Genomic DNA, 17,106 nt, shown 5'->3' with positions numbered 1-17,106 from the left:
TTTTTATTTGTAAGTCACAATTATGTAATATTAAAATTAATATTTTAATAATCAACAATGACAATTTAATTGCTTTAAATTGAAAAGTAGAAATGTTTTTTGTAATCTATTCCAGGAAAATCCAATCACTTGATTCAGTTTTGCAGTTTAATGGAGGGAGTTTTCTACATAGAGGCCAAAGTACTTTAACAAATAAACTCAATCATTTATTTGCAAGACTCTACGATAATCGTTTTGGTTTTGTCGTATTGTAAAGTTAGATGCACACATAGAGAAGCTTATAGAATAAATATATATGTTATACAAAAAATGACTTGACAAGTTCTTAAGTGCGTTTGCTTTTGCTTTTATCCTCAACTCTTTATCCCCATCCCTCCAAATTACGAATACTCGTACTTTCTTGCAAAATTAAATTGTAGTTTAAATTTATAATATATCGCAAAGTTCAGTAACATCGAACACATATTCATTTGAATTGTGATTATAAAATATTGGACATCGAAAACATATAGAGATTTTTCAAAAGATACAAATATATATTATACTATATGTAATAAAATATTTAAACTATTTAAGTATCTGTCTATATTCCTTTGCATTTAAATACTTAAGACTTTCGACAGTTGAGTAAAAATCAATTAAGTACCAACATTTATTAAAGCTTTCCATTTTTCTCCGTATAATTAGTTTAGCCTACATTTTATTTACTTTTCTCTTGTTTTTTTTTTTTTTTAATTTGTCTTTTAAGGTAAATGCGCTCCCCCTCCTTTAAATAGGTAGTTTAAACGCCAGCGTACTCTGAGCCTGATTTCAAAATGTGCTCCAAACACAACTCTCTGATAATTATATTTAATAATTATATTCATTCTCTGTTTTTTTTTTTTGTTTTTTCTGTTTTCAAACTTCAACATTAAATGTTGTTTTTTTTTATATAGTTTCCGAGCAACCCTCTTGAAATATTGAATAAATGGTGCTGGATTTCCAATATCTCGTTATAAACATAATCAACTTTCGATCTCTGCTTTCTTCACTCGAGTTGTACATTCGAATTTTTGTGCGTATTTTATTTGAATCCTAGAATTTAGGTAGTTTTGTATGTTTTTTGTATTTTATATTCATATAAAAACTGGAACAATGCGCATGATTTTTTTCTAGTTAAAAAATGTCTAGAATTTCCTCATTTTTGTCCACTATGTAAGGTATGTTTTGTATATGTATATGTATATTTATATTTAGGTATGTGGTATGCGTTGGCTACAATTGTTGCTGTTTTTTGTTGTTGCTATTTGCGGTTTGTTTTTGCCAGAATATTTAAATATGCGATATAGAAAAATATATTAATGAATAGTACAATAAAATAATGTAATGTTTTATTTTTATTGGGCTTATCTGAGTTTCCCCAATCAAAAGAAAAGAAATGTTGGATCAAATACATTTTTTATCTTTTCAGTTGAACATTTAAATGTCAAATATATTCATTAATTGGTTCATCTCAATTTGTAAAATTTATATGAATTTCAGTTAATATATATAAAATCCTTTTGTAAACTTTTTTGAATGAGCTTAATAATTTGTTTCTAAATATATGTAAATAACAAATCATTTTGTTATCATTTCAGCTTTCTTTTTAAAATTTAATTTTAATAAATTATTTTTGTCGACTGTTTTAGTTGACATAAATAAAAGAACAAATAAATGTATTAGATTTTAAGTTTTAAATTTAAATTATATATATATTAATTTAATTGTTAGTTTCAATGTGTATAAGTTTATTGTTCGTTTATTTAACGTATTTTGCACATTCAAATATTCTGACCAAACATGGTTAACAATGCTAATAATTATTTGATTTTGGAAATTCTTATTTATGGTAATAAAAAGTGCTAGTCCATTGGGAACGGACCATCAAAACCTTTGCGGTTAAATGTTTTTTTTTTCTTTTTTTGTTGAGTTTTGCAGAGAAATATTAATTACAAAAATGTTGACATGTCCTCCTTTTCCACGTCTCCCTCTCTCTCTCTCTCTCTTTTAGCCATTATCATATATGCTTTATCACAAACAATTATAAAGTTCAAACTTGAGTAATAAGTTATGCATTTTGCATTTTGCGTATAAAAGTTTAATAATACTAGTTAATTGTATTTCTTTGTAGTTTTCTACACACATTTTAATATCATAAAATGTGTGTGTGCCAAATTTTGTTTTTTGTTTTTTGTTTTTTTTTCTTCCAAATTACAAAGTTTTTGTTTTTTTTTTTGAGCCCGCAAGTGGGCTCGAAATCTGGTTAAATAGTTATCCAGATTATGCAAAAAGTACACATCAATTGGTGTTCCAATAAAAAATAGACCAATGTAGATCAATTCTAGACAAAATCCAGCTCCAAGCCGGGCTCAATATCAATATCAACTGCAACCGCATTGTCGGCAGGAAATTGAGTGCCATTTGAATCCTTATCCTTGTCCTTATCCCTATCCTTCTCCTTGGGCGTCTTCTCTTTGGACCTGTCCTTGAACGCAGCAAAGCTTAGTTTCTTAAAGGCTTTACTGCTGCGTCCTGAGGACTGTCCCAACTGCTCGAATCAGGAATCCACAAGGACATGCCAACGTGCCAGAATCTCACCCTTTGGCATCTCACAGACATCCGTCCAATGAGCACACTCCTCCGGCCCCGATGAGTTTAATCCCATGCTAAACCAGCCGACCATCTCATTCTTTTTCATATGCCGTTTGGCATACACGGAGATCATGAGTGTGACATCGTTTAGCTGGAACAGCGCCACCTGGAATGCAAATGTCTCCTTGAACAGCGGATTGGGACCGCGACGTATCGATGTTTTGGCCCTGGAAATCTCCTGGCCAATGCTGCTGACCATACACATCTTCACATATGTGTCGGGCGCCTTTACAAATGATACAAATATTTTTTGAAAATTATAACAAGTTATGGAAATATTATTTTACAAATGAATATCGAGATAATATTAAATATGGATCAGAGATCTGAACAAATTAGACTTTGGTGAAACCTCAACTAGAATACTATATTGTTATAAAATGTAATTTGGATTTAATTATATACCATTTATTAAAAAACAAAACAAAAAAAACTGGAAAATTTTACTTAAAACTTTAAAAGAATATATATAAAACAAATCGAATTTAGATTTCAGCCAGGGTTTCAGATATGAAATTTCTTTGTATATCGGTTTTATTTCGATATCATTTTGGCTTACAAAAAAGAACAAATTCTAGAAACGTTAAAAAGTCTTTAAAAATTCTTTAAATTAAAAAAAAACCTTTTTAAAAATCAATACCGTTACCAATTTCAATAGGTTGAAAAAGTTACGATTTTGATTACTGTTTTAATCCCTAAATAAATATATTGTAAATTATAATATGACGAGCAAATTAAGAAAATTGAAAAAAATAACGAAATTTGTACTTGAGTCACCTTATTTAAAGTCAGACTACGAAACTGGCTACCCTTGATGATTTCGACACTCAGTCGACCCGTGACTCCATTGTAGCTCAGACCGAGAAGCAGCTCCGAAACGCCTCCATGTTGCATGGAGGATGTGGAGCCGGCACTGTCCGATCTGGCCAAGCTCAACAGATCGCTGGTCGAGCCCAATAGCGATGATGTATTACGCGGCTCCAGCGGCAGCCACAGATTCGTCTCCAGCTCCAAATCGACGGTGGCAAAACTCACGTACGCCTCTCCAATGAGGCGTTCCTTGCGCAGACGTTCGCAGCCGTAGAGACGGACACGGAGTCCCATGTTGTTGACATCCTCGGGATTGACACGATGCAGCAGAAAGCTCTCCATATACTGCGGATTCTCACCACTCCGAATCTTGGTCTTGTGCTTCTGCTTCTTATTCGGCAGCATTAACATACGCACCTGTCAAATAATTCAAGATTATTAGGATTTTTGTTAAAAAAGGAGGAACCTTTAATATTATACAAAAATACAATATATACAATATATACAAATAAAATTCGTATGATAAAAGTTGCAACTAAGAAACTTTTAATATACGAATTTTAAAATAATTCTTATATCTTAATGTAAATGAAAAAGTAAATATAAAAATTTCGGAAAACTAACTTAGTTTTCGATTTGAATAAAAAAAATTAAATTTTTTTATTTCAGCTTCAATTTATAAACGATTTTGATTTAGCTTAACTTCGAAAACTTCCATTCTAATTAAATAATAATTAATATTTCTTATGTGAATAATAAAAATATGATATAATAATTAAGTTTCAATTTGTATTATAAAAGCTGTAATACAATTCTTGTTTTTTGGATTCGAATAAAAAAAGTCTGTTACAATAATTAACATTAAATTATGATGAATGCAAAATTAATTACTCTTTTATTTAATCGAGCTAAAAAATAAGAGTTACAATAATTTTGTATAATAAAATTTAAAAACAAAAACATATATCGTTTTTCCGGCATATTCCATTAAAAAATAGTAAATCTAAATATTTTCCATTCTTAAAGATATTTTGCTTAGGATAGAGACTACTCTCACCTGTGTGTGCGTCTGCTGACCATTTCCCAGAGGCGGCAGACATCTTGCCTGCATCACATGCACCGTCATCTTTCGCATTGGAGCATCGTAGAGCAATGACATCTCCAACTCGATAGGTCCACGTGGAGCTGTGATCTTTGAATCGGTAACGAGAATATCATCCGACTTTATGGAACGCAAGTCGCTTGTATCAAAAAGTGGTTCCTAAAGAAACAAAATTACTTTCATCAAAAACATTTGCTAAATATATTTCAAGAAAATTGCATTAATTTTAGTTTTATATGATTGAAAATTTAATTTGATAACATTACTAGTAATTGAAAAACTTTTTTGTATTTGACATTTTTAAATTTTCTTGAAAAATTATTTATTGATTTTTTAATTTTAAAATCATAACATAATATATAATATGTAATACTCCAAATTTTATATGACCTGGTTATTCTTTTCAAGTTTTTTGCAACCCAAACCGGTTAATGAACCTAACCCTTAAAATTATTTACTCCGCGAGCCCTAACTTAACTATTTTCTTTTTAGACTTTTCTATTTTAGACTTTGAATATAAATCAAAAAAATATGTAGTTTTCATATTTAGACCATAAAATAAAATTAATAAAAAAAAATTGCATTTTTTTACATCAAAGTTAATTGACGTAAGAGATAACGGAAAAATGAAAGCAATACAAATACTTTTCTATCCTAAGTTGAACCATGGTTTAAACAAAAATATAAGGTTCAAAGGATAAACAAATTCCGCTCTATGGTTAAAATCAAGGCTGCAAACCACCAAAGGTTTGGTAAAGGTTCGGTTCGATGGTTGGAAGCTTAGAGCAAGACCTAGGTTCGGTTCGCAAACCGGTTTACATACCTCCTAAACCCAAGGTTTGGGTTCGAGCCTTGGTTCAATTAGGTCCAAAAAAAAGATGACCTATTATTTTATGATTTCTTATGTTATAATATAATATAAGTGAACTTGTTTTGTTTTCGCCCGATTGAATTCACTTCATTTCTCGATAAGCACTAAATTCCAAGAAAAGTTTCGATTGAAGATCATTTAGTTCTGCAAATGAACTACAATGAACAAACTCCAGTGTGGTGTCGATGTTTTCATGGAAATCGATTCAATCAACTCGATATTTCGATGTATGCTTACATCACTAATAAAAAGAATGGAATTATTTTTACATTTCGAACCGAACCTTTTATTTAAGAAATGGGTTCGGTTTAGGTTCGGGTTCCCGGAGCATACAACATCAAATGTTCGGTTTATGATCCGGTTCGGATTGCTTAAAAGCCCGAGCCGAACCGGTTCAGCGAGGTTCGGTTCAGAACCGGTTTGCAGCCTTGGTTAAAATACATAGTATAGAATTAAATATATACTTACATCATCGTTGTTGTTGTTTGTGGTATTGTTATTATTATTTGTAGTGCTGTTATTATTGTTGTTGTTAGTATTGTTATTATTACTAAATGTTGTAATGGGCACTACGACCACGCTATCCCTGTCCTTTTCCAGCTTTTGTGGCAAGACGTCAACTTTATGCTGGTAACGTTGTGACTTGTTGTAAATGTTTCTCACAGTTCCAGCTGTAATTGGTGAATAATTGGTAAATCCACGGAATCAACTTGAATTTGAGTCAATTAATTATTTATACAAACCTCTGCTGTCTCTTTCGCCTGCCGTCAGAATGCCCGTGTGACTGTCCACAGACGCCTCAATGGAATCATTGGAGCTGCACTCACTGTGCGAGGATGGTATGCCGACCTTGCCCCTCTCGGCAGTGGCCAAAGGGTCACGGGTCACAGTGACGACTCTTTGCAGGTCACCCTGATGATGATGATGATAATTGAAGGTGTGTCCGAGTCCTGTCAGCGGATTCATTTGATCGATGCCCATGCCATAGCCAACAAATTTGCCATTGCCACCATTTTGACCATTGGGCAAAAGGTTGTTATTCTGCTGATGCCAACGCAGGCGGCGCAGCATATCCTCCTCGGAATCGGAACTAGTGTTCTCATAACGCCGTTTTCGAGCTGCATTATACAAATGTATTATTTATTTTATTTTATATTATTATTTATATGTATTATATATGTAAATTATATTTGTACAGAGCATGACAAAAATCTATATACATTCGACACCTCAGAGGGTAGAGTAAAATATTTAAAGCTTATTATTTTAAACAGGGATTTAAACTGTTATCGAAATCGTAAACCTTAACCATTATTAACCGATTGACCATAGCTGAAACGCTAAACGAAACATTTGTTTAATATACCGAAACCTAAATTATTCAAACCGAAATAACAGGTTCATGCATTTTAATTAGTTTCGATTCTTTCAAGCTTCAGGTTCAATCATGTGTAATCATCATTTTTAAAATAAATATTGATCTTATTAAAGAAAGATTTTTTGAAATATACACAAAATATACATATAAAGCAAAACCAATTAAAATATTCCCAAATTTCATATATTTCTGGAATATTTGAGGTTGTTTTCGATTTCTGTGACACATCTGATATTTACGGTTTTTTTGTTTAACACTTTTACAACTTTTTCTTGTCTACTGAAAAAATGCCGGTGTTTCGAAGCCGAAATATACAAAAAACCGGTAACTGTCACGAAACCGATATAAAAAAATAAAAGTTAATTAAGACAAAATATGCCCAAGTTTAACCTTTGATTATCAAAATTGTGGATCGTATATAAAATTTGGTCGTGCACTGTTTTTTTGTTTGTTTTCGAAATCGAAATCGAAATGAACTTACTGATCTTTTGCACACATTTGGCCGCCAGGTGTCGCTCGTCACAGCAATTGATGCCATGGCGGTGATGAAAACAACATCTGCGACTTATGTACAGAAAAAGCAGGAGCAATAGCACTAGTACCCCAAAAAATACGCCCAAGAGTGTTGTGACCTCAACAGTGCCTGCAATAAAATACACATATAGTTATGGTGTAAATAAGCACTTGCATACATTCAGTCAAGAAAGTGTTGTGACAAAACAAAAGTTCGTATAAACAAATGTTTATTTAGTTTTAAGAGCAGTTAAATTCAGAATTGTTTAATTGAGTTCTATAGACAAAAATTAAATAAGAAATTAGAGAAAACACTTTCTTGACTCGGTGTAAATAAACATGCAACATATGTATGAATATATGAATCAACGGAAATTCCCAACAACTGCGCACTTAGGACCTACCCCACCATACCACAACTTTTCCCCAGTAAACAACACATGAAATGTGATAGTGACAGTGACAGTGAAAGTGAAAGTGACTGTGACAGTGACATTGAGTACGTACCTAAGGAAACAGTGCTATCCACACCAGATGTGACAATCATGTTGGTTCATGCGTAATTTTGTCTTAATTTTCCAACTTTTATTTGGATTTATATTGAATTTATTTATCTTATTTGATTATTTCTTATTTGTATTTGATAACTATTGAACTGAAGTAGAAAAGCTCATGAGATGACAGCACTGCGTGTATCACGCTTAAATCAATCGATTTTTCCACAGGACAATGAATATATTGTTGACCGAGAACTACAAATTGTTCAAAATGACGGCAACTAAATAGAAAATGTTTAAGTTCAACCAATTGTATTTTATGCACTTATCTTACTCATTTATTAGTTACTAAATTATTGTTGCAAATTCCCAAAGAAGATAATCAAGTTTAAATTAAAGTTTCACAATTTGCAAATATAGTTTTCGTTTCTTTATTAACTGTTTTATTTTTTTTTTTTTACCGTCTTAACGGTACGTGCGGCGCGGTCTATAGTTAATTTTAAAATGAATTTATTCTATGCTATTCGAGCATTTGTAATGTATTCACTTGAATATCCATCGCGCACACGGTAGGAATTATACCTGAAGGGATACAAAAGCTTTCCCCCACATCTAGTGTGTGTGTATAGTAGTATTCGTGAAAGCTCTCTTTTTGACATAAGCAGTGTCAAAACAACTGTTGCTTTCACCCTGCAATTAAACATTAAAACAAATTACAACGAGCAAATTCATAGAACTCTACAAACCGTAAAAATAGGAATATTAAATTCTAATTTGTTGTTTCGAATTCGTTTAAAATTGAAATAAAGTTAATTCGTTAAATGTATCGATATCTGTGTGACTTTATTTAACGATACCTACTCACCATCGCTGTATCGATAAGAATAACACACTGCAAAATAAAGTCCAGGAATATCATAACGTTGTGAGATCTTAACCGATTTCCGTGCCGTTTCGGCATCAAAATTTAAAAATATAATTTTTTTTCCATCACTGACCATTTATTCTATTTATTCTTGACACTTTCCCCCGACACTTATTCAAAAGTTGTTGTTTTATACTAATTACGATCTCAGAATTTGATTTAAATAATAATTAAATCTTTGCGATTGATTGACCACCACAATTTTATAATTTTATCATATGTTGACCTCTAATTTAATGCTGCATAAAAATTTGAAAATTACATTTTTTTCGATCACTGACCATATTTTTCCACACTTTTTCCTTTCCGTTATACCTTTGTAAAATTTAATTTTTTTTGTAATAAAATAAATAAAGTTGTAATTTTAATTAATTAATTTTAAGGTCAATTTATTTTACAAAAGACATTTTGCATAAAAATCGGTTAATTTTCACAAAGTTTTGCCATTTTGAAGTCATTGAGAAACTCTTACTACTATAGGTCTGACAACTTTTACAAGTCAAAATTTTTGTCCATTTTGTCAAGATTTGTGAGAAGAAAATTAAAAGTCTTTGAATCAGTTTTAAAGTGTTGTCTGATACTATTTATGACACAAGAACTTAAATAAGTCCTTTATCGGGTCCCACAACGATGGCGTCCACGTGGTACCTGCAAGCGGCCGTTATTTTTCTGCCTTCGCCGCTTTAGCTGCGTCGAGGGCTCCGGAGCCGTTCTCGAACGGAACCGTGACATCTATAATGATGACTTTCTTTGTGGCCTCATCCCGCCACACGATGTCCGGTCGCAGAGCTTCCAGTTCGCCAGCAACGCCCTCTACACGGCAATTCTCCCTGAGGGTTCCCCTGACCTTCGCGGCCTTCGAGATGCGGGCAGCGATCGCGTTGTGCCGCAGCTGCATGGCCGCTGAGTGCGACATGCAGTGGCACAACACGTGCGGGATTGTTTCGTTCGCATACCCGCAAACTCGGCACCGCTTGTCGCCATCCCTCCAGCGGATGGCGCCGTTGACAGGGAGATCCCCAGCCTCGCTCGGTGAATAAATCGCCATTCGGCGAAGCGAGTGAACTTGCCGTCCCTCGGGAAAATATTTTAATATTTCCCCCTCTGTCCTTCCCAATTGGGCTTTCAAAGGAGCCAGAGAGGTTCTCTGCAATCTGCCCCAGCGTTGGCTCGTCTTTAGTGCGACACTTGACATTATCCCTCAGCGACTCCCTGGCAGTGTGCGCGACGCGTGCGCCCTGTACGTTAACATCCTGAACGCATGCGAGATGGTCAGGATGTCTGCCAGGTCCGCTGTAGGGAGAATGCCCGCACCTCCTCTCCACGAGGGAAGAAAGACGACTTCAGCGCTCGCCTGAGATTAATCCTCGAACTCAAGACGAAGATTGATGAACGTACGCAACTCATCGATTTTCTGCCAGCAGCGAATCATCGATTTTGTTGGCATGGTTCACCCTGCTCTCGACCGAGTCCAGTGGGGTTTGGTCTACGTCCAACCCGATGGGGATGACCAGGTATTCGTAGGCGTCTCTTTAGCACCCATTGTCTTGAGAGGCCCCTCTCTCAATCCAAACTGGGTCTGGAGAGCCGTGCGCCTTGCGGCCTTGCCGCTTAAATGTAGCGTGGCGCACTTCCCCGGGTTGAACTTGAGTCCCGCTCTTCGCGCCGCATCTTCAGCCACTCTCAGGAGGTGGGCCATTTCCTCCTGAGACGCCGCCACCAGCACGATGTCATCGGCGTATGCCAGCGCCCGATGCATCGTGCCGTGGAGAGCGTATCCTGCCGATTGTTGCTCTATGTCGCGCAGGATACGCTCCATGGCGAAATTAAATATGATTGGGCTCGCCGGACAGCCCTGTTTCACTCCGGCGTTGAGGGGGATGGGGTTCGTGTATCCCGAGCTAGTCCGCACCCTTGTCGTGGAGCCTGTGGTCATCGACTCAAGTAGCACTTGGGCTGCCCTGGGCACACCCATGCCAGCCACCGCATCCTGGATGATCCGGTGGGGAATGGAGCCGAACACATTGGTTAGATGTAACCAACCAAGCACCAGGTCTCTTCCCCCCGCCGGCAGTCCTCCAGGATTTGGCCGAGCAGGAAGTTGTGCTCATGACAGCCCTCGTGCCTCAGGAAACCCTTCTGAGGATGACTCAGGCGGTTCCCGTTCACAGAAAAGGCCATAAGACGATCCGCAACAACGGCCGCAAACAACTTGGAAACAGAATCATCAAGTGACAGCGGCCGCCAGTTGCTGGGATCAGTCTCTGGAAGAGACCCGCTTCCGCTCTTAACATCTCCCAGATTCGTCATCGCTGTGCCCTGTCGGCATAGCGCATCGCCGGATCTTCTCCGCCGTGTCACATCAATGGCACAGCGCAACACACTGATCGAGGATTATCCTCGTTGTTCTTCAACTATGTCACAATGCGTCACGGCCCGTCACAGTGCATCATTGCGCTTCCAACATTGTCACGCCCGCAGCTAGCTCCCATTTAGCACTGCGCATCGCTGGATAAACTGAGAATCACGGGGACGGGGAATGCGGAGCATGTCATAGACATCGACATCGATTTGCGGATGCTCTTTTTTGACATGGTGCTTAGCACCCACATTCCCTTACACTCGGTATCGCAGTCCCGGCAGAACCACGGGGACCGTAGGATGAATCCTGGTTATGTGTTGGTTGGCTGCCAGGTATCTGCCATCTGCCCTTCATAATGTTTCCCCGAGAGTCCCTGGCCAGTCACAGTGGGTACTCGTGTTTACCCACAAAGTGGTAAACAAACTTGTAGAAAGATGTTTTCAATAAATAATTAATAATTACATATGTGCGATCTTTAGCTTTAGCTTCTTTCTCCCGTTTTTTTTTGGCTTCCCTTTCATGGCTTTTATTAACGCCGGAGTGTCTAAAACCATGTAAAAACAGTAATCTCGCTCCCTGAAATTGTTTAATAACAATAAACAATTTAAAATAACAAAGGGGTAAACAAATTTATATGGGTCCATAATTAACGCAGAAAAAAAAATTATAAATTACACCCCAAAAAAATTTCCCAACTGGAGAGATATCCCAAAACAAAAAAAATGTAGTCAAGTCAGCACTTAATTTAAAAAAAGTCAAGACAAGTATAATTAATTTAGAGAACTAATTAAATTAAATAAATAATTAAACAAATATTATGGTCAAGTATATTTTATAAAAATAAAACAGTATAAATTGATCGTGCTCAAGTCAAGACGTTAACTACAAAAAGCTCGCAACTCACTTTGATCTTAGATCGATAGATTAAAATACTTATCGCCCATCTCTACATTGTCCATCTCTAACATAAATATCTCGTCGTACATAAATCGCTTGTGAGTGAACTATGGAAGTCAATTTTAAATTTGAAATAAAAGAAGGAATCCGCGCTGGCTCAAAAGTTTTATATTCCGTTGTTGCGGATCGTCTTATGGTCTTTTCTGTGAACGGGAACCGCCTGGGTCATCCTCAGAAGGGTTTCCTGAGGAGTACGAGTACTATCATGAGCACAACTTCCTGCTCGGCCAAATCCTGGAGGACTGCCAGCGGGGGGGAAAGAGACCTGGTGCTTGGTTGGCTAGACCTAACCAATGCATTCGGCTCCATCCCTCACCGGGTCATCCAGGATGCCGTGGCTGGCATGGGTGTGCCTAGGGCAGCCCAAGTGCTACTTGAGTCGATGACCACAGGCTCCACGACAAGGGTGCGGACTAGCTCGGGATACACGGACCCCATCCCCCTCAACGCCGGAGTGAAACAGGGCTGTCCGGCGAGCCCAATCATACTTAATTTCGCCATGGAGCGTATCCTGCGCGACATAGAGCAACAATCGGCAGGATACGCTCTCCACGGCACGATGCATCGGGCGCTGGCATACGCCGATGACATCGTGCTGGTGGCGGCGTCTCAGGAGGAAATGGCCCACCTCCTGAGAGTGGCTGAAGATGCGGCGCGAAGAGCGGGACTCAAGTTCAACCCGGGGAAGTGCGCCACGCTACACCTAAGCGGCAAGGCCGCAAGGCGCACGGCTCTCCGACATAGTTTGGATTGAGAGAGGGGCCTCTCAAGACAATGGGAGCTGGAGACGCCTACGAATACCTGGGCATCCCCATCGGGTTGGACGTAGACCAAACCCCACTGGACTCGGTCAAGAGCATGGTGAACGACGCCAACAAAATTGACGAATCGCTGCTGGCCCCATGGCAGAAAATCGATGAGTTGCGTACGTTCATTATGCCTCATCTCGAGTTCGAGGATGAATCTCGTGGAGAAATGGATGTGTCTGCCTCACAGGCGAGCGCTGACGTCGTCTTTCTTCCCTCGTGGAGAGGAGGTGCGGGCAGTCTCCCTACAGCGGACCTGGCAGACATCCTGACCATCGCACATGCGTTCAGGATGTTAACGTGCAAGGACGCACGCGTCGAGCACACTTTCAGTGATTCGCTGAGGGAGAATGTCAAGTGTCGCACTAAAGACGAGCCAACGCTGGGGCAGATCGCAGAGTACCTCTCTGGCTCCTTTGAAGGCCCATTTGGGAAGGACAGAGGGGGAAACCCAGGCTTCTGGACGGATGTCAGGAAGGCATCGCGGCGTCAGGCGTCGCATCTGGGGCTGGCGTGGACGGCCATTCCAGGCAGTGGGGACCTTGCCCTGGAATGTCGAGGAAAGGGCGCAAGGCGCGTCAAGATGGGAGCGAGTACTCGCAGCCATGTCATCCGTTTACTTAGACAAGCTGCGCAGTACTCATACCTCGATGCGTTGACCGCCAAGCCCGACCAGGGTAAGGTCTTCCAGCTGTCTGGAGGTTCGGCAGCCAGCAACGCCTTCGTGAGGGACGGTAAATTCACTCGCTTCGCCGAATGGCGATTTATTCACCGAGCGAGGCTGGGGATCTCCCTGTCAACGGCGCCATCCGCTGGAGGGATGGCGACAAGCGGTGCCGAGTTTGCGGGTATGCGAACGAAACAATCCCGCACGTGTTGTGCCACTGCATGTCGCACTCAGCGGCCATGCAGCTGCGGCACAACGCGATCGCTGCCCGCATCTCGAAGGCCGCGAAGGTCAGGGGAACCCTCAGGGAGAATTGCCGTGTAGAGGGCGTTGCTGGCGAACTGGAAGCTCTGCGACCGGACATCGTGTGGCGGGATGAGGCCACAAAGAAAGTCATCATTATAGATGTCACGGTTCCGTTTGAGGGTCCTGAAGCTGCTCCACGTGTCCAGGAGCTATGCCTCGTTGATGAGGAGATTGATCGTGTCGGAGACGGTGCATTGGTCGCGAGACATCTACGTGGAGCACGTCTCCGGCACCAGACAGTATAGCCTCCCATAGGCTACAACTTGACAACCACCACGGGATTTTATTGTTTACTTGACTGCTGCGGCAATGCCCAGCTATTTTTTATTTATTCAACTAGTATAAGTCTTAGCATAAGTCTTTGTGTACGTGCTGCCCACACACCCCGGGAGACTCTTAGCCTTCCGGGGCAGTTGTTTGAACAAAAAACAAAATTTTTACAAAACATGGGACAGCAAAAGGATAAAATTGGAAAATAGTCGGCCCCTGTAGCAGCATTCATATGCCGTTATATTGAAAATATTTGTAAAACAGCTGATATCATAATACAGTTACATTAAAAATATTCGCCTCTAGTAAATTTAGCAAAGCTAAGAAAATAAATTAATTACCAAAAAATCACTTCTATAATAAATCCTAACATTGCGGCCATTTTTTTTTTTTTTTGTGGTTTTAATTCTCATCCTACTTTATTGTCTTATTCTTTGTTATTTTGTGTGGTAATAAGAAAAAAAATATGTCAGGCCTAGAAAAATTTCTGGGAGCGAGAATATTGTTTTTACATGGATTTAGACTTTCCAGCGTTAATTAAAGCCAAGAAAGTGAAGCTAAAAAAAACTGGAGAAAGAAGCTAAAGCCAAAGAGCGCAATGCGCCTGCAGATAAATCTATATGTTTGTCACATAATTTTTTATTATGTCGCGGCGCCGAATTCAACCGGTCCGGAACTGCCGACAGAAGTCTCCCCCAGGCCCCTAGAGTCCCCACTCCCTCTGCTGCCCCCGCCACCAGAAACACGCGTGCCTTGTCTGACAGGAGGCCACCTAACCTTGATGAAGTTATGCCAGTTTAAAAATCTTTACAAATCAAAAAAATTTGTCCAATTTTACATGATTTTTTACAAGAAACCGAAAGGGGTCAGAATAAAATTACACGTGTCAAAACACCATTAGGGTTTTAAAAAAAATGGCGACACTGAAGCTTTTGTTTAACATTGTTTACGTCGCATTCCATTGTTGTAGTACCCTGATTATGTTACACATGAATTTTATCGATTGTTAAGCTTAAAGTTATCGGAATATAGCAATTTTTGTAAAGTCATTGTAGATATGTACATATGAAAATTTAGCATTAATACTGAAGATTTAATAAAGTGAAGTTAAAGTGAACAGTTCGTGTTATCTCTACTGACGAAACAAACATAGACTTGGTCAAAAATTATTATTTACTCTTCACTGAAAGTGGACGAGAGCACATGAAATTTTTACTAATATTAATACAAAATAAAATATGAAACTTAAAAATAAAATAAAAATATTACTAGCGAGAATCTCGAACTGTGTTAAATAAAAAAAGATTTCGCAGTCGAAAACGACAAATGCGAACCAGCAGCAACAGTTTAACTTCTGCAAGTCTCGCAAGTTGCATTTCGACTGAAGTCGCAGTCGGCTCTTTGCTGTTTCTGCTGTATACTTCAACAATGTAATTCTGCCGACGTCGCGTCGCAGTCGACGCACGCAAGGTGAATTTACAAAATTCACCTTGAGCACATGCAAAGAGAGAGAGAGAGAGTGAGAGAGTATATGTATTCTATAAATAACACGATCAGCGGCTTGTTCTCTCGCGATGCGAGAGTTCGGCTGTTTTGCTGTGTTGTTCTTGGTTGTTTTAAGGTGGCTTTTGTGCCTTCGTGGCGGCAGAACTGTAATTTTCCAAGCAAACAGCAAAACTGCGGCTTGCAGAAGTCGAACATCTGCTGCTGCTTTGACTGCAGCTGCCATAATACATTACTCAGAGAGCGCTCTCATTTTTTTGCTGTCCTTTGTAGATCAATTTGAAAACAGACTTTGAGGTAGAGATGTGCACGGGTTTTATTTTTTTTGAGGCCCAGGTCAGTAAAAATATGATTATTTTGATTTTTTTTAATTCAAAAAATCATTCACTTCTTACAACTGTAAAAAAAAGATGAAATATACCAACAATTTTCTTTAAAAGTAATCTATGCAATTTCACCATGATCTTAAAATTTATGATTTCTATTATTTTACTTATTAAATAAATATTCATTTCAAGCAAAAAATAAAAGTCATAAAATAATAGCTATTTGTTGAGTTTTATTTTTTTGATTTTGCCTTGAGTTTTGTTTTTTTTTGATCAAAAATAAAACTCAAGTTGCTATTTTGATTATTATTATTATTCTTCAAAAATAAAACTCAAGTTGCTTTTTAGATATGGTATGTCAAATTACATTATGTTTGAAAAAACATATCGTTGTGTATTGATAAAAAGAGATGCGTTAATGATAAAACAAGGGTTTTTTTTGAAGACGCCTGCGAGAAATGACACGTGCCCATCTCTACTATGAAATGTTTTGTCTCGCTCTGACGCCCACAATTTCTGATTTCACTATTGCTGTCATACTTTTGGTGTTGTCGCTACCTTTGTTCAATATTTTATCTCGACTGCGTCTTTGGTTACTTTTTTTATTTGAAGCAGATGCAACCAATCATATTAAACATTTGTAAATAGTCAAAGCAGTGAAAAATATAAATTTAACAACTTTTGCTACTTCCACTGAAAAATTTTAGACACGGGTCAACCCCTGTAATGGAAAAAAAAATTTCTATTTTCTCATTAATAATGTTACAATTCAAAATAAACTGCCAAATCATAAACAAAATTACATCTTGAGATTTAAAATTTTTGGAAACCAAATTCTTCGAAAAAGTCAAAGGTGAGGGTAACAAGTAATGGTCGGGAAAAATTTTTTTTTTTTTTTTGGGCAAAATTAATAAAGTTTAAATGTAAAGTGCATATTGAGATCAAATCATTTTAAAAAAGATATTTCGCATGGAAATCGGTTGAGTTTTCACAAAGTTATGAATGTTTGAAGATTTCTGCAGTGGCAGTCAATTTTCTTGACCCCCTACTCCGATATACCACAAGTTAGGTATGAATCCAAATTTTAATGGAAATCAGATTTAACTTAAATAATAACTAATTATAGTTTTATATTTATTA

General features: G+C 37.9%; 1 protein-coding gene across 1 annotated transcript; it reads right to left on the bottom strand.

Annotated features, from left to right (window-relative positions):
- Positions 1–1,765: 1,765 nt before the first annotated feature.
- LOC117790892 (synaptotagmin-14) lies at positions 1,766–7,950 on the bottom strand. Its single transcript, XM_034630501.1, is given in 6 exon segments — positions 1,766–2,899; positions 3,451–3,900; positions 4,541–4,744; positions 5,925–6,574; positions 7,316–7,477; positions 7,855–7,950. Coding segments are annotated over 6 exon segments (1,827 nt in total). The 5' UTR covers positions 7,895–7,950; the 3' UTR covers positions 1,766–2,578.
- Between the last annotated feature and the right edge of the window lie 9,156 nt (positions 7,951–17,106).

Source organism: Drosophila innubila (assembly GCF_004354385.1).
Source record: "Drosophila innubila isolate TH190305 chromosome 3R unlocalized genomic scaffold, UK_Dinn_1.0 2_E_3R, whole genome shotgun sequence".
In the NCBI taxonomy this organism is placed as follows: Eukaryota; Metazoa; Arthropoda; class Insecta; order Diptera; family Drosophilidae; genus Drosophila; species Drosophila innubila.
Note: the sequence above shows the minus strand (reverse complement) of the source record. Positions and strands in the feature narration are given on the sequence as shown.